Source organism: Bos indicus x Bos taurus, chromosome 15 (genome assembly GCF_003369695.1).
Source record: "Bos indicus x Bos taurus breed Angus x Brahman F1 hybrid chromosome 15, Bos_hybrid_MaternalHap_v2.0, whole genome shotgun sequence".
Classification (NCBI taxonomy): Eukaryota; Metazoa; Chordata; class Mammalia; order Artiodactyla; family Bovidae; genus Bos; species Bos indicus x Bos taurus.
Window position 1 is genome coordinate 37125960 of NC_040090.1, and position 25507 is coordinate 37151466.

General features: G+C 39.8%; 1 protein-coding gene and 1 pseudogene across 1 annotated transcript; both read right to left on the reverse strand.

The window, feature by feature from the left end:
* Positions 1–818: 818 nt before the first annotated feature.
* Positions 819–1922, reverse strand: LOC113904833 (annotated as a pseudogene).
* A 19096-nt stretch (positions 1923–21018) lies between these two features.
* Positions 21019–22500, reverse strand: LOC113904834 (olfactory receptor 52B2). The gene has a single exon (XM_027561922.1). It carries the CDS (start codon positions 22489–22491, stop codon positions 21523–21525), a length of 969 nt encoding a protein of 322 aa, XP_027417723.1. The 5' UTR covers positions 22492–22500; the 3' UTR covers positions 21019–21522.
* Positions 22501–25507: the final 3007 nt, after the last annotated feature.

Genomic DNA, 25507 nt, shown 5'->3' on the forward strand with positions numbered 1-25507 from the left:
CACAATTCCATTGTTTCTGTTAGTTTGGTTTTTCTAGATTCCACACGTAAGCTTTATAGTACGTGTCTTTGTGTCTGACTTCTTTCATGCTAATGCTTCATATTTCATATTTCTTCATATTCATTCTGCTGTCAATGGACATTTAGGTTGTTCCCACGCCTTGGCTATGGTAAGCATTGCTGCAATGAACATGAGGCTGCATGTATCCTTTCAAATCATGTTTTTCTGTAGATATATGCCTAGGAGTCGGATTGCAGGGTTGTATGGTAGCTGTATTCTTAGTTTTTAAAGGAACCTGCATAACCCAACAGTATAATTTTTAAAACACTCTTTTATATTCATTATATAATTTGATTTGTAAAATAAACTTGTGGTTATGATGGCAGTGGTGTTGGAGGTGATAATGTTCTTGGAAGGTAAGCAGGAGGTAGAGGAGCCTCTGGAAACACTGGAAATCTCATATACATGAAATCTAAAAAATCTTCCTCAGCCAACAAACTTCAAGTTAGAATTATAGCTAACACTGAGAGTCCACTAAATGCTAAGCAATGTATCATGTTGTTTACATATTTAATTTAAGCCTTAGAGCCTAGGTACAATGTTTCATTTTATAGGTTAGGACTAAATTGCCAAAAAGTGGGAATCTACCCATCGTCAAAAACCAGAAAGTAAGGAAGCCAGGATTTAAATCCAGATGCATTTTATGTCAAAGCCCATGTACATTCTTCTGCAACACACTACAGCGTCTAAATTTGAGAACTTGGTAAGTTCTCTTTTTTCCTGTTGCTTTGAAAACTGCAAAGGAGCCATGAGCTTTCTCAAGACTTCCCCACAACAGATGGCATGTGAGCCACACTGTCCCTGATTTCCTTGGTCTTTCTTCCACAGATGATGGGATTAAGCATGCGGGGAATTAACACATAGAGATTTACCAGAAGGATGTGGATATGGTGGGGAATGTTCTTGCCAAAGCAATAAGTAAGGAAAATGAAAAAGGATGGGATGAAAAAAAGGAGAATGAATCCAATATGGGAACCGCAAGTATTGACAGCCTTGTGTCAGGCTTCCTGGGAAGGAAGTCTAAACACAGTTTGGAGGATCAAAGTGTAGGAAACACCAATGAGTGTAACATCTGCCAAAACTGATGCCATTGGCACTGAGAAGCCATACTGGATATTGACGGTGATGCCAGCCACAGGCCAGTTTGGCTACCCCAATGAGTTCACAGTATGAGTGGGCGATGACATTGGTTCAACAATGTGGCAGCCTCTTCAGCAAGAATATGATAGGGAAAATGGCCCCAGGGTTCCATCCCCAGATTTCCAGGTTCATTTTTATGATTGCAGTAAGAGTTAAGATGAGATGGTTGAATGGCATCACTGACTCGATAGACATGAGTTTGAGCAAGCTCTGGGAGTTGGTGATGGACAGGGAGGCCTGATGCACTGCAGTCCATGGGGTCACAAAGAGTCAGACACGACTGAGCAAGTGAACTGAACTGAGGGGTTAAGATGGCTGTGTACCTCAAAGGAGTACAAATGGCCATGTAGCAGTCAAATGCCATGGCCAGAAGGATTCCTGACTCAGTTACAAAGGCAATGTGGATGAAAAACATCTGAGTGATGCAGGCATCAAAGGCAATCTCCCCAGCATGGAACCAGAAGATAGCAAGAGCCTTGGGCACAGTGGTGGTGGACAGCAGAATGTCAGTTCCAGGCAGCATGGATAGGAAGACATATGTAGGGTTCATGGAGAGTGCATTCATTGAGGACAACAAAGATAAGGGCTCCATTTCCCAAGACCGCAGTGATGTACATCAGGCAGAAGAGGATGGAGAGCCAGGTGTGGTAGTTCTCCAGTCCTGGTATGCCAAGTAGAACAAACACAATGAGGTGGAAGGTGGTGAGGTTAGCACCAAACATGCCTGCTTTTGGAGTCTGTCTATGAAGACCACAGAAATTTGGAGTCATTGAGTAGAATCAGCCATAAGTTTCACTAAAGTTAAACATTAGATAATGAAATCAATCACTAATGCCTTGACTTAGCATATATAATGTTAGGCTTTCACTTCCTAGCCTAGCACTGCAAACATAAATATAGACATAGGTTCCTGATCACAACTCAGCAATGTCTAGAATACAGACATAACTTACCATTCTCACTTACATGCTTCTACTCAGGCTTTGGCCATCCTTCACCCATTCTGTTGCAATAGCTTCATAACTAATCTAGTCTCTTCTTCCCCTAGCTTCCCAACCTCAACCTCTCCACAGCCATCAGCTGTACTGCAGCCTGGGTGGTATGCTCAAAAGAAAACAAACAAAAAAAATATTTCTATGTTTCCTCTTACAACCCTTACATAATTATATAATATATATATATATATATATATATATATATATATATATCAAAGTGAAAGTCACTTAGTTGTGTATGACTTCTTGCAACCCCATGAACTATACAGTCCATGGAATTCTCCAGGCCGGAATACTAGACTGGGTAGCCATTACCTTGTCCAGGGGATCTTCCCAATGCAGGGGTCAAACTCAGGTCTCCCACATTGCAGGTGGATTCTTTAGCAGCTGAGCCACCATATTATACATATATATACTTTCCCTGTATATATATATACACACACACATTTTTTTTTCTCTTAAAGAAAATTATAGATATCAAGCGAACATTTCATGCAAGGATGGGCATGATAAAGGACAGAAACAATAAGGATCTAACAGAGGAGATTAAGAAAAGGAGGAAAGAATACACAGAACTATACAAAAAAAGTCTTAGTGATCTGAATAACTATGATGGTGTAGTCACTCACCTAGAACCAGACATCCTAGAGTGTGAAGTCAAGTGGGCCTTAGGAAGCATTAGTACAAACAGAGCTAGTGGAGGTGAGGAAATTCCAGCTGAACTATTTAAAACCCTAAAAGATGATGGTGTTGAAATGCTGCACTCAATATGCCAGCAAATTTGGAAAACTCAGCAATGGCCACAGGACTCAAAAGGGTCAGTTTTCATTCCAATCTCAATGAAAGGGATTGCTCTCATTTCACATGCTAGTAAATGATGCTCAAAATACTTCAAGCTAGGCTTCAACAGTATGCAAACTAAGAACTTCCAGATGTACAGGGTGGATTTAGAAAAGGCAGAGGAATCAGAGATCAAATTGCCAACATCAGTATATTGTCACCCTGCTTATTTAACTTACACGCAGAGAACATCATGCAAAATGCCAGACTGGATGAATCACAAGCTGGAATCAAGATTGTGAGGAAAAATATCAACAACCTCAGATATGCAGATGATACCACTCTAACAGCAGAAAGTGAAGAGGAACTAAAGAGCCTCTTGATGAGGGTGAAAGAGGAAAGTGAAAAAGCTGGCTTAAAACTCAACATTCAAAAAAATGAAGCATGGCATCATCACTTCAAGGCAAAAAGAAGGGGGAAAAGTAGAAGCAGTGATAAAGTTTCTTTTCTTGGGCTCCAAAACCACTGCAGATGGTGACTGCAGCCATGAAATTAAAAGATGCTTACTCTCTGGAAGGAAAGCTTTGGCAAACCTAAACAGCATATTAAAAAGCAGTACATCTCCTTGCCAATAAAGGTCCACCCAAAGAGCCAAAGCTATAGTTTTACCAGTAGTCATGTACAGATGTGAGAGCTGGACCGTAAACAAGACTGAGTGCTAAAGAACTGATGCATTTGAATTATGGGGCTAGAGAAGACTCTTGAGAGTCCCTTGGACTGCAAGATCAAACCAGTCAATCTTAAAGGAAATCAACCCTGACTATTCATTGGAAGGACTGATGCTGAAGCTCCAATACTTTGGGCACATGATGTGAAGATCTGACTCACTGGAAAAGACCTTGAAGCTAGGAAATACTGAAGGCAAAGGGAGGAGCGGGCAGCAGAGGATGAGATGGTTCGATAACATCATTGACTCGAAGGACATGGATTTGAGCAAACTCCAGGAGAGAGTAAAAGAAGGGAGTCTGGCATGCTGCAGTCCATAGGGTCACAGAGTCAGACACAATTCAGTGACTGAACAACAACAATATACATAGATATATAGATTTAAATAGATAGATAATCTAAATACAATGTTTAAATATATATGTTTGGAATTAGCTAGCTGGACTAGGTTTAGATGATCCCAATTTTATTGGCAACATCCAACGCACCATAGTCAGGAGTCAGTAGAACATATGTCTTCTCTCCATCAAGCCAGATCAGGGTATTCACTTTGGCCGCTTCGGTGTCATAGAGCTTCTTCACAGCCTGTCTGACCTGGCATGTGTTGGCCTTGATATTCACAATGAACACAAGTGTGTTATGTTCTTCTATATTCTTCATGACTGACTCAGTAGTGAGAGAGAACTTGATGATGGCATAGTGATAAAGCTTGCTTCCCCTTACAGGTGTTCTCCTGAGGCTGCCTCCAGAGACTCAGTGTTTTGGGTCATCAGAAAATGGGTGATGTCTGGATCTTGTGTGTGTGTGTGTGTGTGTGTGGCTGTGGACTTCTTTTAGCCCTGCTTTCTTAGCCTTCAACGCCTTTGCTTTGGCTTCAGTTTTGGAAGAGGCAGAGGCTTCCTTCTTCACCTTTGACTCCATCTTTGTAAAAAGCTATATAATGATTAGCATGCAAAGCCTTCCACAATCCTGCTGTTACTCTCTTCTCTAGCTTCAGTCCCCTTTATGCACTCTAGCACAGCTGAATTAGACCATAATCTATTCTCCACACAAAATCTGAATTTTCCAATCTTCATAGCTTTGCTCAAGCAAAGTTTAAATATTTATCATCTGGGAAACCTTCCTCAGGTTCAAATTCTGATTTTTTTTCCAACTTTCTGATTATTAACAAAGAACAGGTTTTTCACATCTCAAAAATGTATCCATATTTGTGAAATGAACTATTCATTCTTATTTTGCAAGGATTAAATTAAATACTTTCTGTAAACTGCCTGGCATAGAAAAACTAAACACTAGTTACTGTTATTAAGCGAATGAGTACTGCTTAATAAAGAGACTAGAAATGCCTATATTTGGAATTTCAAATGTGATAAAGTTGGGACTTCCTGGCGGTCAAATGGTTAAGACTCCACCCCTCCACTTCAGGGGGAATGTGTTCTATCCCTGGTCAGGGAACCAAGATCCTGCACACAGGAGAAACCAAAGGGAGTGGAGGGACTATGACAAAGTAGCATTTTAACTTAGTGAAGAAAGGAAGACCTATTCAATTAATGGTATTGGGCTGTTGGACTACGTTATTGCTGTTAAGGAAATAAAATCAGTTCCCATCTCAGTAAAAAACAGAAATTCCAAATAAATTAAAGATGTACTTGTTTTAAAAACTACAAAAATGTTAAGAATTAAAATTAAGACCTTAAGAAAAAAATTAAAAGAAAATGTCTGGGAAGTTGGAAAGCTCTTCCCGAGATAATAAAACCGTATTTCATAAGCATTGACAATTGAACAATTTAATTATGCAAAAATGTAGTCAAACATAAATAAAAGTCCTAAGGAAAAAAGTTACAAAGCATGTAATACACTAAAAGTTAACATGCTTAAATACCAAAGTGTTAGTCGTTCAGTTGTGTCCAACTCTTTGCGACACCATGAACTGTAGTCTGCCAGGCTCCTCTGTCCATGGGATTTCCGAGGCATGAATGCTGGAGTGGGTTGCCATTTCCTTTTCCAGGAGATCTTCCTGACCCAGGGATCAAACCCAAGTCTCCTATATTGGAGGCAGATTCTTTATCATCTGAGCCACAAGGGAAGCCCGTGAATACTAAACGTCGGCGTAAATGAATAAGAAAAAATAGGAAATGTGCAAAGAATCAAAATAGGCAATTCAGACTAGAAGAAAAACAAATGGCCAATATATATATGAACAAATGTTCAAAGGTAAAAAAATGAAAATCAGTATCATATTAAAATATAGTAGTTTTGTATTGATTGGAAAACATAAAAATAAATGATCAGCCCCCAGAGCTGGTGGTTCCACATGAAAACATATAGATATATCTATAAGAATATTCACTGCTACACCATGGCAATAGTAAAAAAATTTTTTACAACTTCCATGTTCATCAATAGGACAATAAATGAATAACGGTACACTTATTACAGTGAAATGTCTTGTTTCCATTTTTTGAAAAGGAGTAGAATTGATGCTTTCAAACTGTGGTGCTGAAGAAGACTCGAGAATCCCTTGGACTGCAAGGAGAGCAAACCAGTCAATCCTAAACAAAATAAATCCTGAATATTCATTGGAAGGACTGATGCTGAAGCTGAAGGTCCAGTACTTTGACAACCTGATGCAAAGAGCTGACTCATTTAAAAAAAAAAAAAAAAAAAACCCTGATGCTGAAAAAGATAGAGGATAGGAAGAGAAAGGGGTGACAGAGGATGAGATATTTAGATAGCATCACAGACTCAATGGACATGAGTTTGCACGAACTTCAGAAGATAGTGAAGGACAAGGAAGCCTGGCATGCTGCAGTCCATGGGATCACAAAGAGTCATACATGACTCTTTGTGACTGAACAACAAAAATTAACCATGCATATAGTTAAGTGAAAAAGCAAATTGAAGATTAAAATACATAAGATTTTTTTACTGTTTATTAATAAGACACTTTATGTTATAATTAAGAGAAAATCCAACCCCGATTTGGCTTGAGCAAGCACAAAGGGAAATGTCTGTTCCTGAAATTGAAAAGTATGTTTCTAGTATCAGATTTATGTAAAGATTCAAGATATCAACCAGGGTTCCATTTCTTTATAACTCTCTGCTCTGCCCTCCAGATGTTGACTCTCCTAAGGCCAGGATTAAGGTGAGGTTCAGTACAGGAAAGGTGCACTGAACCACATTGGAACCCAAGACAAAAGGAAAAATGGGAGCCCCTATGTAGAGCTGACCTTTGAACAACTCAGGCATTAGGTGCACCAACCTACCAAATAGCAGAAAATCTGTATGTAACTTTACAGTGGACCCTACCTATTGGAGAAGGAAATGGCAACCCATGGTAAGTGGAGGGTAATTTTACTAGGGTATCCAAAAATTTGCAAAATGTACTAGGGTATCCAAAAATCAGTAAGCTAGATAAATACTTTAAAACAATCTTTTTTAATTTTTATTTTCAGTACATTAAATTTACTCATAAAAACATTCTAAAAACATACAATTTTTCCTTTATAACCACGTCTAATAAAACATAAAAATACCCAAAAGAGAATACTTGACACTTACAATTCAAAATCAAATTAGCAGAACATTAAATATTTAGAAAACCATATCATTAAAAATATTTATAAAGTTACATGCAATTTCGTAGAATTGACATAAAGTGAAAAGTGAAAGTCGCTCATTAGTATATGACTCTTCTGTGACCCCATAGACTGCAGCCTGCCAGGCTCCTCTGTCAATGGAATTCCCCAGGCAAGAATACTGGCGTGGGTCTTTCTGACCCAGGGATTAAACCCAGGTCTCCCTCATTGCAGGCAGATTCTTTACTGTCTGAGCTTCCAGAGAAGCCCTGCTGCTGCTAAGTCACTTCAGTCGTGTCCAACTCTGTGCGACCCCATAAACGGCAGCCCACCAGACTCCCCCATCCCTGGGATTCTCCAGGCAAAAATACTGGAGTGGGTTTTTCTGACCCAGGGATTAAACCCAGGTCTCCCTCATTGCAGGCAGATTCTTTACTGCCTGAGCTTCCAGAGAAGCCCTCAAGTTACATGAAATTTCGTAGAATGGCATAAAAGAATGGCTCAAAAATGGGAGAATTTTTTTTCATTCCTAAAAAGGAACTATGTCCAACAGAAGCTGTGAAGATTCTCAAGCACATGAGGTCTTCAGTTTTAGTACCAACGCCTGTCTTTGTGCATCTAAGAACTTTACCCTGAGAGGGGCTTCTTACAATACCAGGATGGATTGGGTAGTGTGCTCCTCCCTCCAATAATTGTGTAGAAACATTGACCTTTGGCCTCAGCCAGCACAGCACGAAGTTTGCAGGTGTTGATTAAAGGTACGCACTTTGATTCAGAATCTCAGGACTTTTCTGTAATTGAGCCTTTTCAGAACCCATGGTTTTAATTTTTTTAATAAAAATTATATGAACTATCACAATGAATAAAACATCAGAATTTTAAATAAAGATTGGACTGATAATGCTGTACTCAACCACATTGGAACCCAAGACAAAAGGAAAAATGGGAGTCCCTACATAGAGCTGACCTTTGAACAATGCAAGCATTATGTGCATCAACCTACCAAATAGTAGAAAATCTGTATGTAACTTTACAGTGGACCCTCCCTATTGGAGAAGGAAATGGCAACCCACTCCAGTATTCTTTCCTGGAGAATCCCATGGGCAGAGGAACTTGAGGGGCTATAGTCCATGGGCTGGCAAAAGAGTCAGACACAACTTAGTGACTAAACAACATCCATGGATTCAACCAACCATGGATGGTTTTGTATTGTAGTATTTACTATTGAAAAAAAATCTGCATATGAGTGGACCTGTGCAGTTCAAACCTGTGCTTTTCAGGGCCACCTGTACATGTTTTCTGTGGTTTTAATGGTTAAATGTTTCCATAATTTTATTTTGAAAAATATTATTTGAGTTTCTTCTATTCTGGGCTTCCCTGGTGGCTCAGATGGTAAAGAATCTGTCTGCAATGCAGGAGACCCAGGTTCAGTCCCTGAGTTGGGATGATCCCCTGGAGAAGGGAATGGATACCCACTCCAGTATTCTTGTCTGGAGAACTCCAGGGAGAGTGGAGTCTGGTAGGCTACAGTTAAAACCAGTAAAATTGTAGTACATTCTAGTTTTCATATAAATATTTCAACTTACACTAAGTTGTGAGTTTTACTATACCTACTTTTCAATGTTCCACTATTTTTTATACTACTGTAATATTCTGGGGTGGGGGGCGGGGAATTTAGCTGTAGTCCCAGCACCATGTACCAAAAATGTTTTCAGCAGTTCAATATGTCAAAATATACACACTTCTGAATAGTGTATATTTATACTACTTTATACAGAGCGCCTGAGAAGACAGTGTCTGGATCAACAGTTTATTGGATTTTATTCCAGGAAAACCTAAAAATCCTATGAGACAAATATTTATTCCCTTCCCAGAAACTTACCCTAGTTTCATGCATGCTTCCCCAACACATGAAAGGAGATGCCAGATGCAGACTGTGGAGTGAAATAGGACAGTATTTATACCGCAGCTGCAGGAATCCCTTAGACAAGGAAAGAGTTTCTACCCTACTAAGTCTTTAGGGAGCACCTCATTTAATTGGACAAAGCAGATCCCCTTAGGACTAGTCTCCAGAGGTCACTGACCAAAGAGGGTGGGTAATCTATTCCTAGCTACAGCAGTCTGTCCAAACTCCACCTGCTAACAATTCCATTTCTCTGGCTAACATCCAGACACAGAGTGGACTAATGGATATAACTGCTGCTAGTCAGTACACAAAATGTTAAAGCCCTGCCTATATTACTGGACCTCAATGAACATAGAAACCTGTGGGGATATAGAAGAAATAGTAGGTCAGGAGGAGCTAAGAAGTGTGTGTGTATGTCCAAATGATTCTCAGTCATAAAATTAGATACTACTTAATAATGAAAGGTCCAAAGGTCAACGACCTCACCAATATTTTAAATTAATCAATCCATTAATATACACATTGACTTCTATGCCAGATTCGAGAACCATAATAATGAATGAGACAAATTCTCTGTCCTCACAGAACTCAAGTTCTTGTGGTTTCATAGAGTGATTAATAATGAGCTGAAATCATAAATAAAATTGCTGTGAGACCCAGAAAACAAGATGATCACCTCTGAGTTGGGGGAGATTGGCAAAGACTTCAAAGAGGAGTTGACATTAGGGCCCTATAATTTGCCAGCTGTGTGGTCTTGATTATTTATCCTAGCTGAGCTTTTGGTGCCCCATGTATAAAACAGAGGTAGCAACAGTACTATCTCATGAGGTTGTATGAGGATTAAATGAGTTAATGCAGCAGAGCACTTAACATGGTTCCTAGCATACAGTGATCTCCTACTAAACATTAGCTTTTGTTATAATTATTATTATCATTAATATTATGTATTAATGTACTACTACATGGTGATGTGTTTTGAGGTAATGATAGAAAAGTAAATCAGGGCTAGATTATTAAATTAATGCTTAGTCTAGATATTTCAGAAATCAAATTGCCAACATCTGCTGGATCATGGAAAAAGCAAGAGAGTTCCAGAAAAACATTTATTTCTGCTTTATTGACTATTCCAAAGTCTTTGACTGTGTGGATCACAATAAACTGTGGAAAATTCTGAAAGAGATGGGAATACCAGACCACCTGACCTGCCTCTTCAGAAATCTGTATGCAGGTCAGGAAGCAACAGTTAGAACTGGACATGGAACAACAGACTGGTTCCAAATAGGAAAAGGAGTACGTCAAGGCTGTATATTGTCACCCTGCTTATTTAACTTAGATGCAGAGTACATCATGAGAAACGCTGGACTGGAAGAAACACAAACTGGAATCAAGAGTGCCAGGAGAAATATCAATAACCTCAGATATGCAGATGACACCACCCTTATGGCAGAAAGTGAAGAGGAACTCAAAAGCCTCTTGATGAAAGTGAAAGTGGAGAGTCAAAAAGTTGGCTTAAAGCTCAACATTCAGAAAACGAAGATCATGGCATCCGGTCCCATCACTTCATGGGAAATAGATGGGGAAACAGTGGAAACAGTGTCAGACTTTATTTTTTTGGGCTCCAAAATCACTGCAGATGGTGACTGCAGCCATGACATTAAAAGACGCTTACTCCTTGGAAGAAAAGTTATGGCCAACCTAGATAGCATATTCAAAAGCAGAGACATTACTTTGCCAACAAAGGTTCGTCTAGTCAAGGCTATGGTTTTTCCAGTGGTCATGTATGGATGTGAGAGTTGGACTGTGAAGAAGGCTGAGCGCCGAAGAATTGATGCTTTTGAACTGTGGTGTTGGAGAAGACTCTTGAGAGTCCCTTGGACTGCAAGGAGATCCAACCAGTCCATTCTGAAGGAGATCAGCCCTGGGATTTCTTTGGAGGGAATGATGCTGAAGCTGAAACTCCAGTACTTTGGCCACCTCATGTGAAGAGTTGACTCATTGGAAAAGACTCTGATGCTGGGAGGGATTGGGGGCAGGAGGAGAAGGGGACGACAGAGGATGAGATGGCTGGATGGCATCACTGACTCGATGGACGTGAGTCTGAGTGAACTCAAGGAGTTGGTGATGGACAGGGAGGCCTGGCATGCTGCAATTCATGGGGTCGCGAAGAGTCGGATACAACTGAGCGAATGAACTGAACTGAACTAGTCTAGATATTACTCTATGGTCCTATGACTTCCAAATTGTGGCTGATCGAACACTAGATTACTTTACCAGTGTAAATTGATGTGCTATCAAGAAGTTATATAGGAGGGAGGAGCCAAGATGGCGGAGGAGTAGGACGGGGAGAACACTTTCTCCCCTACAAATTCATCAAAAGAGCATTTAAACGTCGAGTAAATTCCACAAAACAACTTCTGAATGCCGGCAGAGGACATCAGGCACCCAGAAAAGCAACCCAACTCTTCGAAAGGAGGTAGGAAAAAATATTAAAGACAAAAAAAAGAGACAAAAGAGGGAGGGACGGAGCTCCGTCCCGGGAAGGGAATCTTAAAAAGAGAGAAGTTTCCAAACACCAGGAAACCTTCTCACTGCCGAATCTGTGCCGAGCTTTGGAAGCACAGAGGGCAACATAACAGGGAGAAAAATAAATAAACAATTAAAACTTGCAGATTTCGAGCCCTAAGGTAACTCCCCCAGCGGAGAAGCAGCACAGACGCCTGCATCCGCCATTAGCAAGCGGGGGCTGGGCAGGGAGGCGCGGCGCGGGCTGCATCGCTGAGAGTAAGAATCTGGCCTGAATACCCTGAGCACTATCTGAGCGAAATAATTTGGGCTAGCAAACCAGACTGTGGGATATCTACCACGCGAAAAGCCAGTCCTAACCTAAAACCGCCAGGCCCGCGCACGGAACAAAGGACTGAACAGAGATAGCCGGCTGCAGACCTTCCCCCTCCGGTGACAGGCAGCCAGAGCCGGAAGGGGGCAATCGCAGCCCCAGAGAGACATTATCTATAAAACTGTAAGCGGGCTTCTTTGCTAACTAAAACTTCTTGGGGGTCTGGACGGTCAACATCTGCCTGAGAAGGTGCGCCGGTGTTACAACCAGAAAACCGAGTGGCAGGGAGGCGGTAAGTCGCAGCATTGGCGCTCGCCAAACACCTCATCACCTGAGCTGCTCGGACCTGGGAAGAGCACAAAACGCAGGCCCAGCTGAGTCTGCGCCTCTGAGGACTACCCGAGTGCCTGAACCTGAGCGGCTTGGACCTGGGAGGTGCATGCAGCCCAGGGCCAGCCTCGGATTGTTCCCGGCGGAACAACCTAGAGCCCGAGCAGCGTGGACAGGGAGGCTACACGCGCCGTGAGCAGGGGCAGACCCAGGGTGGCTGAGGCACTGCGAGCCTACGCCAGTGTTATTTGTTTGCAGCATTCCTCCCTCCCTCCCCACAGCGCGACTGAACAAGTAAGCCTAAAAAAAAAAAAAAAAAAAGTGTCCTCCACCATCCCCTTTGTGTCAGGGCGGAAACCAGATACTGAAGAGACTAGCAAACAGAAGAAGATATAACAGAGGGAAACGCCTTGGAAGCTACAGGCAATAGACCAAAACCCTGTGGTTACTACGGACTACATAGGAAGGGGCCTATAGATCTTGAGAAATATAAGTCTGACCAAGGAACTAGCCAAAAATGAACTGAACACACAACACCACCAAGAAAGTCCTAGATATATTTTTATTATTTTTACGATCATTCCTTCTTTTTTTTTTAATTAAAAAAAATTTTTTTAAGTCCTCTATTGTTCCTTTAATTTTCACTTTTATAACCTATTACTTTGCAAAAAAAAAAAAAAAAAAAAAGACCCTATTTTTTTCTTCTTCAGCAAACTTCATATATATATATATTTTATAATTTTTTGACCTTGTTTTTTTTTTTTTTTTCTTTTCTTTAACATTGTATTTTTGAAATTCTAAACTCTACTCTAGATTTTTAATTTTTGCTTTTTGGTATTTGTTATCAATTTTGTACCTATAGTTTATTTTTATATAATTTCTGTGACTTCTTTTTTTCTTCTTCTTTGTTTCTTTCTCTTCTTCTATATAACATTGTATATCTGAATAATATCAATTTTGTACCTGTATTTTCTTTATAATTTTTGTGACATTGTTTGTTTTCGTTTGTCTGTTTTCTCTCTTTATTTTTCTTCTTCTTCTTTTTTTTTTTTTTTAACATTGTATTTTTGAAATTCCAAACTCTACTCTAGATTTTTAATTTTTGCTTTTTGGTATTAGTTATCAATTTTGTACCTGTACTTTCTTTACAATTTTCGCGACCTTGTTTGTTTTTGTTTGTTCGTTTTTTCTTTCTTTCTTTTCCTTCTTCTTTTCTTTAACATCGTATTTTTGAAATTCCAAACTCTACTCTAGATTTTTAATTCTTGCTTTTATGTATTTGTTACCAATTTTGTACCTTTAAGAACCCAATCTTCAGGACCCATTTTTCACTAGGGAGCAAGAATACTGGCTTGACTGCTCTCTCTCCCTTTAGACTCTCCTTTTTCTCCACCAGGTCGCCTGTGTCTCCTCCCTAACCCCTCTACTCTACCCAGCTCTGTGAATTTCTGTGTGTTCCAGACGGTGGAGAACACTTAGGGAACTGATTACTGGCTGGATCTGTCTCCCTCCTTTTCATTCCCCCCTTTTATCCTTCTGGCCACCTCTGTCACCTTCCTCCTTCTTCTCTTCTCTGTATGACTCCGTGAACATCTCTGAGTGGTCTAGTTGTGGAGTGCACATAAGGAAGTGACTACTGGCTACCCTACTCTCTCCATTATTGATTCACCTCATCTCATTTGGGTCACCTCTAACTCCCTCCTCCCTCTTCTCTTCTCCATGTAACCCTGTGAACCTCTCTGAGTGACCCTCATCGTAGAGAAACTTTTCATCTTTAATGTAGACGTTTTATCAATGGTGCTGTATAGAAGGAGAAGTTTTGAAACTACTGTAAAAATAAGACCGCTAACCGGAAGCAGGAGACTTAAGTCCAAACCCTGACTCCAGGGAACTCCTGACTCCAAGGAACATTAATTGACAGGAGCTCATCAAATGCCTCCATACCAACACTGAAACCAAGCACCACACAAGGGCCAATAAGTCCCAGGGCAAGACATACCAAGCAAATTCTCCAGCAACAAAGGAACACAGCCCTGAGCTTCAGGATACAGGCTGCCCAAAGTCACCCCAAAACTATAGACATCTCATAACTCACTACTGGACATTTCATTGCACTCCAGAGAGAAGAAATACAGCTCCATCCACCAGAACACCGACACAAGCTTCCCTAACCAGGAAACCTTGACAAGCCACCTGTACAAACCCACACACAGTGAGGAAACGCCACAATAAAGGGAACTCCACAAACTGCCAGAATACATAAAGGACACCCCAAACTCAGCAATTTAAACAAGATGAAGAGACAGAGGAATACTCAGCAGATAAAGGAACAGGATAAATGCCCACCAAACCAAACAAAAGAAGAAGAGATAGGGAATCTACCTGATAAAGAATTCCGAATAATGATAGTGAAATTGATCCAAAATCTTGAAACTAAAATGGAATCACAGATAAATAGCCTGGAGACAAGGATTGAGAAGATGCTAGAAAGGTTTAACAAGGACCTAGAAGAAATAAAAAAGAGTCAATATATAATGAATAATGCAATAAATGAAATTAAAAACACTCTGGAGGCAACAAATAGTAGAATAACAGAGGCAGAAGATAGGATTAGTGAATTAGAAGATAGAATGGTAGAAATAAATGAATCAGAGAGGATAAAAGAAAAACGAATTAAAAGAAATGAGGACAATCTCAGAGACCTCCAGGACAATATTAAACGCTACAACATTCGAATAATAGGGGTTCCAGAAGAAGAAGACAAAAAGAAAGACCATGAGAAAATACTTGAGGAGATAATAGTTGAAAACTTCCCTAAAATGGGGAAGGAAATAATCACCCAAGTCCAAGAATCCCAGAGAGTCCCAAACAGGATAAACCCAAGGAGAAACACCCCAAGACACATATTAATCAAATTAACAAAGATCAAACACAAAGAACAAATATTAAAAGCAGCAAGGGAAAAACAACAAATAACACACAAGGGAATTCCCATAAGGATAACAGCTGATCTTTCAATAGAAACTCTTCAAGCCAGGAGGGAATGGCAAGACATACTTAAAATGATGAAAGAAAATAACCTACAGCCCAGATTATTGTACCCAGCAAGGATCTCATTCAAGTATGAAGGAGAAATCAAAAGCTTTTCAGACAAGCAAAAGCTGAGAGAATTCTGCACCACCAAACCAGCTCTCCAACAAATACTAAAGGATATTCTCTAGACAAGAAACACAAAAACGGTGTATAAATTTGAACCCAAAACAATAAAGTAAATGGCAACAGGATCATACTTATCAGTAATTACCTTAAACGTAAATGGGTTGAATGCCCCAACCAAAAGACAAAGACTGGCTGAATGGATACAAAAACAAGACCCCTACATATGTTGTCTACAGGAGACCCACCTCAAAACAGGGGACACATACAGACTGAAAGTGAAGGGCTGGAAAAAGATTTTCCATGCAAATAGGGACCAAAAGAAAGCAGGAGTAGCAATACTCATATCAGATAAAATAGACTTTAAAACAAAGGCTGTGAAAAGAGACAAAGAAGGTCACTACATAATGATCAAAGGATCAATCCAAGAAGAAGATATAACAATTATAAATATATATGCACCCAACACGGGAGCACCACAGTACGTAAGACAAATGCTAACAAGTATGAAAGGAGAAATTAACAATAACACAATAATAGTGGGAGACTTTAATACCCCACTCACACCTATGGATAGATCAACTAAACAGAAAATTAACAAGGAAACACAAACTTTAAACGATACAATAGACCAGTTAGACCTAATTGATATATATAGGACATTTCATCCCAAAACAATGAATTTCACCTTTTTCTCAAGCGCACATGGAACCTTCTCCAGGATAGATCACATCCTGGGCCATAAAGCTAGCCTTGGTAAATTCAAAAAAATAGAAATCATCCCAAGCATTTTTTCTGACCACAATGCAGTAAGATTAGATCTCAATTACAGGAGAAAAACTATTAAAAATTCCAACATATGGAGGCTGAACAACACGCTGCTGAATAACCAACAAATCACAGAAGAAATCAAAAAAGAAATCAAAATTTGCATAGAAACGAATGAAAATGAAAACACAACAACCCAAAACCTGTGGGACACGGTAAAAGCAGTCCTAAGGGGAAAGTTCATAGCAATACAGGCACACCTCAAGAAACAAGAAAAAAGTCAAATAAATAACCTAACTCTACACCTAAAGCAACTAGAAAAGGAAGAAATGAAGAACCCCAGGGTTAGTAGAAGGAAAGAAATCTTAAAAATTAGAGCAGAAATAAATGCAAAAGAAACAAAAGAGACCATAGCAAAAATCAACAAAACCAAAAGCTGGTTCTTTGAAAGGATAAATAAAATTGACAAACCATTAGCCAGACTCATCAAGAAACAAAGGGAGAAAAATCAAATCAACAAAATTAGAAACGAAAATGGAGAGATCACAACAGACAACACAGAAATACAAAGGATCATAAGAGACTACTATCAACAATTATATGCCAATAAAATGGACAACGTGGAAGAAATGGACAAATTCTTAGAAAAGTACAACTTTCCAAAACTGGACCAGGAAGAAATAGAAAATCTTAACAGACCCATCACAAGCATGGAAATTGAAACTGTAATCAAAAATCTTCCAGCAAACAAAAGCCCCGGTCCAGATGGCTTCACAGCTGAATTCTACCAAAAATTTAGAGAAGAGCTGACACCTATCCTGCTCAAACTCTTCCAAAAAATTGCTGAGGAAGGTAAACTTCCAAACTCATTCTATGAGGCCACCATCACCCTAATACCAAAACCTGACAAAGATGCCACAAAAAAAGAAAACTACAGGCCGATATCACTGATGAACATAGATGCAAAAATCCTTAACAAAATTCTAGCAATCAGAATCCAACAACACATTAAAAAGATCATACACCATGATCAAGTGGGCTTTATCCCAGGGATGCAAGGATTCTTCAATATCCGCAAATCAATCAATGTAATACACCACATTAACAAATTGAAAAATAAAAACCATATGATTATCTCAATAGATGCAGAAAAAGCCTTTGACAAAATTCAACATCCATTTATGATAAAAACTCTCCAGAAAGCAGGAATAGAAGGAACATACCTCAACATAATAAAAGCTATAGATGACAAACCCACAGCAAACATTATCCTCAATGGTGAAAAATTGAAAGCATTTCCTCTAAAGTCAGGAACAAGACAAGGGTGCCCACTTTCACCATTACTATTCAACATAGTTTTGGAAGTTTTGGCCACAGCAATCAGAGCAGAAAAAGAAATAAAAGGAATCCAAATTGGAAAAGAAGAAGTAAAACTCTCACTATTTGCAGATGACATGATCCTCTACATAGAAAACCCTAAAGATTCCACCAGAAAATTACTAGAAATAATCAATTACTATAGTAAAGTTGCAGGATATAAAATCAACACACAGAAATCCCTTGCATTCCTATACACTAATAATGAGAAAACAGAGAGAGAAATTAAGGAAACAATTCCATTCACCATTGCAACGGAAAGAATAAAATACTTAGGAATATATCTACCTAAAGAAACTAAAGACCTATATATAAAAAACTATAAAACACTGGTGAAAGAAATCAAAGAGGACACTAATAGATGGAGAAATATACCATGTTCATGGATTGGAAGAATCAATATAGTGAAAATGAGTATACTACCCAAAGCAATTTATAGATTCAACGCAATCCCTATCAAGCTACCAACAGTATTCTTCACAGAGCTGGAACAAATAATTTCACAATTTGTATGGAAAAACAAAAAACCTCGAATAGCCAAAGCGATCTTGAGAAAGAAGAATGGAACTGGAGGAATCAACCTACCTGACTTCAGGCTCTACTACAAAGCCACAGTTATCAAGACAGTATGGTACTGGCACAAAGACAGATATATAGATCAATGGAATAAAATAGAAAGCCCAGAGATAAATCCACGCACATATGGACACCTTATCTTTGACAAAGGAGGCAAGAATATACAATGGATTAAAGACAATCTCTTTAACAAGTGGTGCTGGGAAATCTGGTCAACCACGTGTAAAAGAATGAAACTAGACCACTTTCTAACACCATACACAAAAATAAACTCAAAATGGATTAAAGATCTAAACGTAAGACCAGAAACTATAAAACTCCTAGAGGAGAACATAGGCAAAACACTCTCTGACATACATCACAGCAGGATCCTCTATGACCCACCTCCCAGAATATTGGAAATAAAAGCAAAAATAAACAAATGGGACCTAATTAACCTTAAAAGCTTCTGCACACCAAAGGAAACTATTAGCAAGGTGAAAAGACAGCCTTCAGAATGGGAGAAAATAATAGCAAATGAAGCAACTGACAAACAACTAATCTCAAAAATATACAAGCAACTCCTACAGCTCAACCCCAGAAAAATAAATGACCCAATCAAAAAATGGGCCAAAGAATTAAATAGACATTTCTCCAAAGAAGACATACAGATGGCTAACAAACACATGAAAAGATGCTCAACATCACTCATTATCAGAGAAATGCAAATCAAAACCACTATGAGGTACCATTTCACACCAGTCAGAATGGCTGCGATCCAAAAGTCTACAAATAATAAGTGCTGGAGAGGGTGTGGAGAAAAGGGAACCCTCTTACACTGTTGGTGGGAATGCAAACTAGTACAGCCACTATGGAGAACAGTGTGGAGATTCCTTAAAAAACTGGAAATAGAACTGCCTTATGATCCAGCAATCCCACTGCTGGGCATACACACTGAGGAAACCAGAAGGGAAAGAGACACGTGTACCCCAATGTTCATCGCAGCACTGTTTATAATAGCCAGGACATGGAAGCAACCTAGATGTCCATCAGCAGATGAATGGATAAGAAAGCAGTGGTACATATACACAATGGAGTATTACTCAGCCATTAAAAAGAATACATTTGAATCAGTTCTAATGAGGTGGATGAAACTGGAGCCTATTATACAGAGTGAAGTAAGCCAGAAGGAAAAACATAAATACAGTATACTAACGCATATATATGGAATTTAGAAAGATGGTAACAATAACCTGGTGTACGAGACAGCAAAAGAGACACTGATGTATAGAACAGTCTTATGGACTCTGTGGGAGAGGGAGAGGGTGGGAAGATTTGGGAGAGTGACATTGAAACATGTAGAATATCATGTAAGAAACGAGTTGCCAGTCCAGGTTCGATGTGCGATACTGGATGCTTGGGGCTGGTGCACTGGGACGACCCAGAGGGATGGTGTGGGGAGGGAGGAGGGAGGAGGGTTCAGGATGGGGAACACATGTATGCCTGTGGCGGATTCATTTTGATATTTGACAAAACTATTACAATTATGTAAAGTTTAAAAATAAAATAAAATTAAAAATAAAATAAAAAAAAAAAAAACAAGAAGTTATATAAACATGGATACAAATATCTATGGTCACAAATGTGTGAGAAAGGCTGAAAACTCTAGCCCTCTTTTGGATAGCCATGTACATGACTCACAGTGTCAGCATTTTTCATGCTTATTTGATTATGGAACTTTTCTGTAAAACATCCATTATGATACCTATTATTTCTACAGAATATTCTGTGGAAAACACTTCTGTAAGTAATGAAGACTGACTGAAAATATTTGACATAAAGTAGTATGATTGGCCATGCCTTTTAGAATGCTTAACTTTGGGTCAATTTATAGTTTAGGTTACAATGTAAAAGATTAAAAACATTGAAATCGATTTAAAAACTAATGTAATATCTGATGTGAAAGATGATAGGGGATATAAGTAACGGGTAAAAACAGTGTTAAAAAGAAACCTAATAATATTGGTAGCCTTAGTGAACTATTTCTCAGATACTTATTACTATGAGCTAAAAATAAGTGCTGTATATATGGTTTATTTCATTTAATCTTCTCAACAACCCCACAAGTTTCTCTTTCTACTCTCATTTTACAGACTTAAAAATTGAGGACTAAAAACATTGAATAAATTTCACAAGTTCACACAGCTGGAAAATGATGGGGACAGGACTGGAATCCTGATACAGCTCCAAAAACTACCCAGATATCTATTTAGTAGTAGAATCAATATCAGTAACAACAATTCATGGGGAGCAGGCTAGAGAGGAAGAAGTTGAGTAACTCCCCAGGGTTTCCAGCTCAATGAAGTTGATACAATTATCATAATCTGGTTTCTAAGAAAAGGAACAATAAGAAAAGCTACCAAGAATGGTAGTTCTATATCCTGGAGATGATAGGATATAGATCCAGTCTGGGTCTATATCCAGGATAGAGACCCAGTTGATAGGCGGATTTTTATGTATCTGAAACTCAAACGAGAATTCTAGGAAGGAGAGAGAGATGGGGGACCCATTAGCACAGTTTGTGGTTGAGGAAATGAGTATATATGGCCTTTTCTGAAAAAGCATGAAAGAATTAGAGTCAAGATCGGTAACTTCAAGAAACTACTCCAATTTTGCCAACCTGGCCAGGAACAATGCTCTATAATTCCTAATATTGAGGTTAGCCAGAAGCCATGTATAAGAGAATATCAAGACTACCCTGTTTCCTCCACCCTTGTTATTCCCTGGTCTCTGAGATATGGCAAAGGTGTGAGAAATAAGAACTGTGCTGTGTCAGCAGCTTATTTGTCTCTAAGATGCCAAATTACCTTTGTAAGGAGATGGTTTACTAGTCACTGGGTTTGTGGACTAATTTAGCTGATCATTCAGTGCATAATAGAGATGCACTTTCTAATTTTGAGGAGGTAAATGTGCTGTCATTCATTTTTCAAACATCTATTATGTTCCAGGCATTTTGTGAAGTACTGAGCATACAAATACGAGTGACACATACTCTTCTGATTTCAAAGAGTTTACAGTCAATTAGGAGTACAAATAAAAACCCATAATAACTCAGTACATACATTTTGAGATCTGCACAAGATTCAATAGATGTACAGAGATAGGAGGCTTGGAGTGTCTGAAAAACCCAGGAGGAAGATGAAGAAAAAGGAAGAGAGAGAGGAAGGGAAGGAAAAGCTCTCTCAGTCCAGGAAATCTTGTGCTTCACACCTAGTTTCCTTGGTAAAGCTGGGAGTGAGGAGTCAAAGGAAGCCATTAGCCCAGAGAGGAAGCAGAGCACCAAGCCATAATACCAAAGAACCGGTGGACTACCCCGTCCTGGATCTGCTTAGTCTTTACACCATAGACAATGGGGTTGAGCATCGGTGGCACCACCACATAAAGATTGGCTAACAGGATATGGACATGTCGAGGTATGTTATGTCCAAAGCGATGGGTTAATAATGTAAAGAAGGAGGGGACATAAAACATGAGGATGACACAGAGGTGGGAACCACAGGTGCTGAGGGCCTTGTGCCGAGCATCCTGGGAGGGCAAACGAAACACCGCTCGGAGGATCAGTGAGTATGACACCGCGATGAGGATCACGTCCAAGATGACCATGACAATGGGCACTGAGAAGCCGTACCAGATGTTAATGGTGATGTCAGCACAGGCCAAGCGGGCCACTCCAATATGCTCACAGTAGGAGTGCGGGATGACATTGGTCCAGCAGAAAGGCAGTCGATTCAGCAAGAAGATCACTGGGAAGATGATACAGAAACTTCGGGTGACAATGGCCCCAGCAATCCTTCCCACCACAGGCCATGTTAGCATTGTCTTGTAATGCAGAGGGATACAGATGGCCACAAACCGGTCAAAGGCCATGGCTAATAGGATGGCTGACTCCCCCACAAACATCATGTGGACAAAGAAAACTTGGGTGACACAGGCATCAAAGGCAATGTCATGAGCATGGAGCCAAAAGATGGCTAGGGCCTTGGGGACAGTAGTGGTGGACAGCAGGATGTCCGTGATGGCCAGTATGGAGAGGAAGAAGTACATGGGCTCATGAAGGTTACGCTCAGTGATGATGACTGCTATCAGGATACTGTTGCCCAGAACCGCAGTGATGTACATGAGGCAGAAGGGTATTGACAGCCAAACATGATAAGCCTCCAACCCAGGGATGCCCAGTAGGACAAAAACTGAAGGGTGGAAGATGGTGAAGTTGGTGTGAGTCATGATGTACTTTAGGATCACCTCTATAATGACAGAAGCGAATGAGTCTGCTGAAAGACATAGGAACAGAAAGCACCTCTGAGTACATCAGAGATCACAAAAGATAGCATTGGTTTCTGAACCATGGGACTCTGCAGGGGAATGTTCTCCTAGACAATGCTCAGTTGGGTGTAGAAATGACTTCTGACCCTTGGTGCTTGATTTGCAGGGAGAGCTTCTGTGGTGATCACTCTTCAAGAATCAATAGAGGCTTCACCCTGCATCCAGCCACTCTGCTTCCAAACTTTGGTCCCATCCTACCTTTCTGACCTCATTCTACCATTTCCACCTAACCAGCATTTGCCCTCTTACCTGTGTTGTACTTTTTTATTCCCACAAGGTTTTTTCCCTTCTGTGTTAACCTGAATTTCCCTTCCCTTTCCTCTCTGCTTACTCAAATTTTAACCTTAAAATATTTTCTTAAAACATATCACTTTGTAATGGCCCGTGTTCATAACAATACATTTCCTTCCTGAACACCTATTAGCTAAACTATATTTAACTTGATTATATTTAATCACATTAAACTTATCTGGCTATTACTTTGAACATTTCACATGAAATTTGCCTAATATCCTGACACTCATGGAAATGGAGCAGCAAATGGCAATCCAGAAGGAGTCTGAAAAATATATTCCTTCATTCTGACCCAAATTAAAACTTTCCCTAAAGGCTGTGAGGAGTGGAGCAGTTGGTGAAATTGAGAGGGGTTCATATTCATTGCTTGCTCTTCCCCAAAATGATTCCATAAAAGTTGTATTTAAATCTCCTTATCCTTAAGAGCACCCAAGGAAAAGTATCCTGAGTACAGGAAATGAATGCACACCTCTCTGGCTCTGCTAATATAGCCCTCCTTTTCATCCCACTTGTTCCTTCACTCTCAAAAAATTCAGATTTCCCTTTGGCTAAGAAAATTTAGGCAAAGGGCTTTCTTTGCCTTCACTCCTCCCACCACTCAGGTAAGATTTATTTCCTTCTGAAGCTGTGGACTGTCAGCTCTTAGGATTAGGGAAGGAATGAGTGATTTAAAATCTGGAAGAGAATATGGAGGAAAGAGACCATAGAGAGAATAAGGGAAGAATTTGGGGTATGGTATACTATTAATAGATGGACCTACTGATAATGGCATTCAGATGGTCCCAGTGAGGAGGGCATCTGAAGGAATGAAAGCCCCAGTTTATGAGTCCATCCCCCTGCCTCTATGCAGATGCACTTGCTCAGAGCATAATGGGCTGTGGAGAGGATGCAATGGGACTCCAGTTGGGCATAGGGAAGGGACCAGGGCCAGATTCAAACAAGTAAGGGCCTCAGAGGAGTTAATAATTTGACATCCTTCCAGCCCCGTATATTTTAGATACTCATTTTACCTCTATGCAGAGGAGAGGCTGAGCTTTCCCAGGATAAGCACAGAGATGAAGGGCCACTGGTAGCATTGCTCTGCCTCTATTCTGAAGCATCAGCCCCAAATTTATATAAACAAAAGACCCATCAGAAAGGCTCAAGAGGGAGGGAAAATATATATATATATATATATATATATATATATATATATATATATACTTTTTCATGTTGTCGTACAGCAGAAATTAACACAACATTGTAAAGCAATTATCCTTCAATTAAAAAAAATAAATAAAAGAGCCCCACTAGAAAACAAATTCATTTTCCTTAAAAGGAAATTTACTGAAAATTTTTCTCACCATTTCTCCTGACCCTACTAGTTGTTAACATACACCTTTTCAATAAACGATACCTGATATATGACCTCATAACAACCTAGGCTCTCTGCCTATAATTCTAATAATGTCTTATGACCTCAGTAGTGAGACACCAAATTCAAGACTGAAAGAGGGACTGTGAGGCCTGGTTGGCTGTTTATGAGGCTCTGGAAAAGGTGTCTGCCTTTGTGAAGAAGGACTTTCATTTCATTCAGTGCCTTCCCAGGGCTCTGTCTCATCTCTGCTGAGGGTTCTAAGCAGGAGAGGTTTAGACTCATTTAAGAAAGAGTCAGAGATCACAGGCACAAGGCACACATCAAAGTCTCACAGTGAGAACCTGCTCAAGCCCTCAGAGTATCCAGATGCAGATGAGCAAGAAAGAAGAACAGCAGAGATGAGGCAAGGAGCCACAGTGAGTGGGAGAGAATATGGTACTATACTTGAGGACCCTGACTTCTGGAAACAACTTCTGTGTTAATTTCCCAGTTCTTCCCTAACTAACTTGAGGATCTTAGGCAAGCCACTTTACTTATGCACGTTTCCATTTTCTCCTTTGTAAGATGTGGATAACAATGAACTTGATGAGGTGAAAAGTGAAAGCTTTAGTCACTCAGTCGTATCCAACACTTTGCAATCCTATGGACTGTAGCCTTCCAGCCTCTTCTGTCCATGGAATTCTCCAGGCAAGAGTACTGGACTGGGTAGCCGTTTCCTTCTCCAGGGGATCTTGCTCACCCAGGGATCAAAATTGAGTCTCCTGCATTGCAGGCCAATTCTTTACCATCTGAGCCACCAGGGAAGCCTTTATGAGGTAATTAAGAGGATTAAATGAGTTAATTCATATAAAGGGCTCAGAATAGTAGATCATTATTATTTATAAACCTGTTTGGCCATCATCCTATTGTATTATTTTCATTAAGCAAAACACATTAATGAATATTCAGCAATATTAAATCATCTAACCCTAACCAAAGGAAGGGTTTCCTTTCTAGGGGTAAATAAGAGGGAAAGGGATGAGAGAAGTGCCCAAGGACAGAAAAAAGAAAATATATCTCTCAGATAGTATCTCAGAACCAAGACCTGGGGGACTTCCCTGGCAGTCCAGTGGTCAAGACTCTACACTTCTGCTGCAGGGGATGAGGGTTCAATCTTTAGTCAGTGAAGTTCCACATGCCACTCAGTTCAGCAAAAAAAAAAAAAAATAATAAGATCTGAGGGCTGGGGTGGTACACCAGGAAAGTCCACATTGATGGACTTAGTTG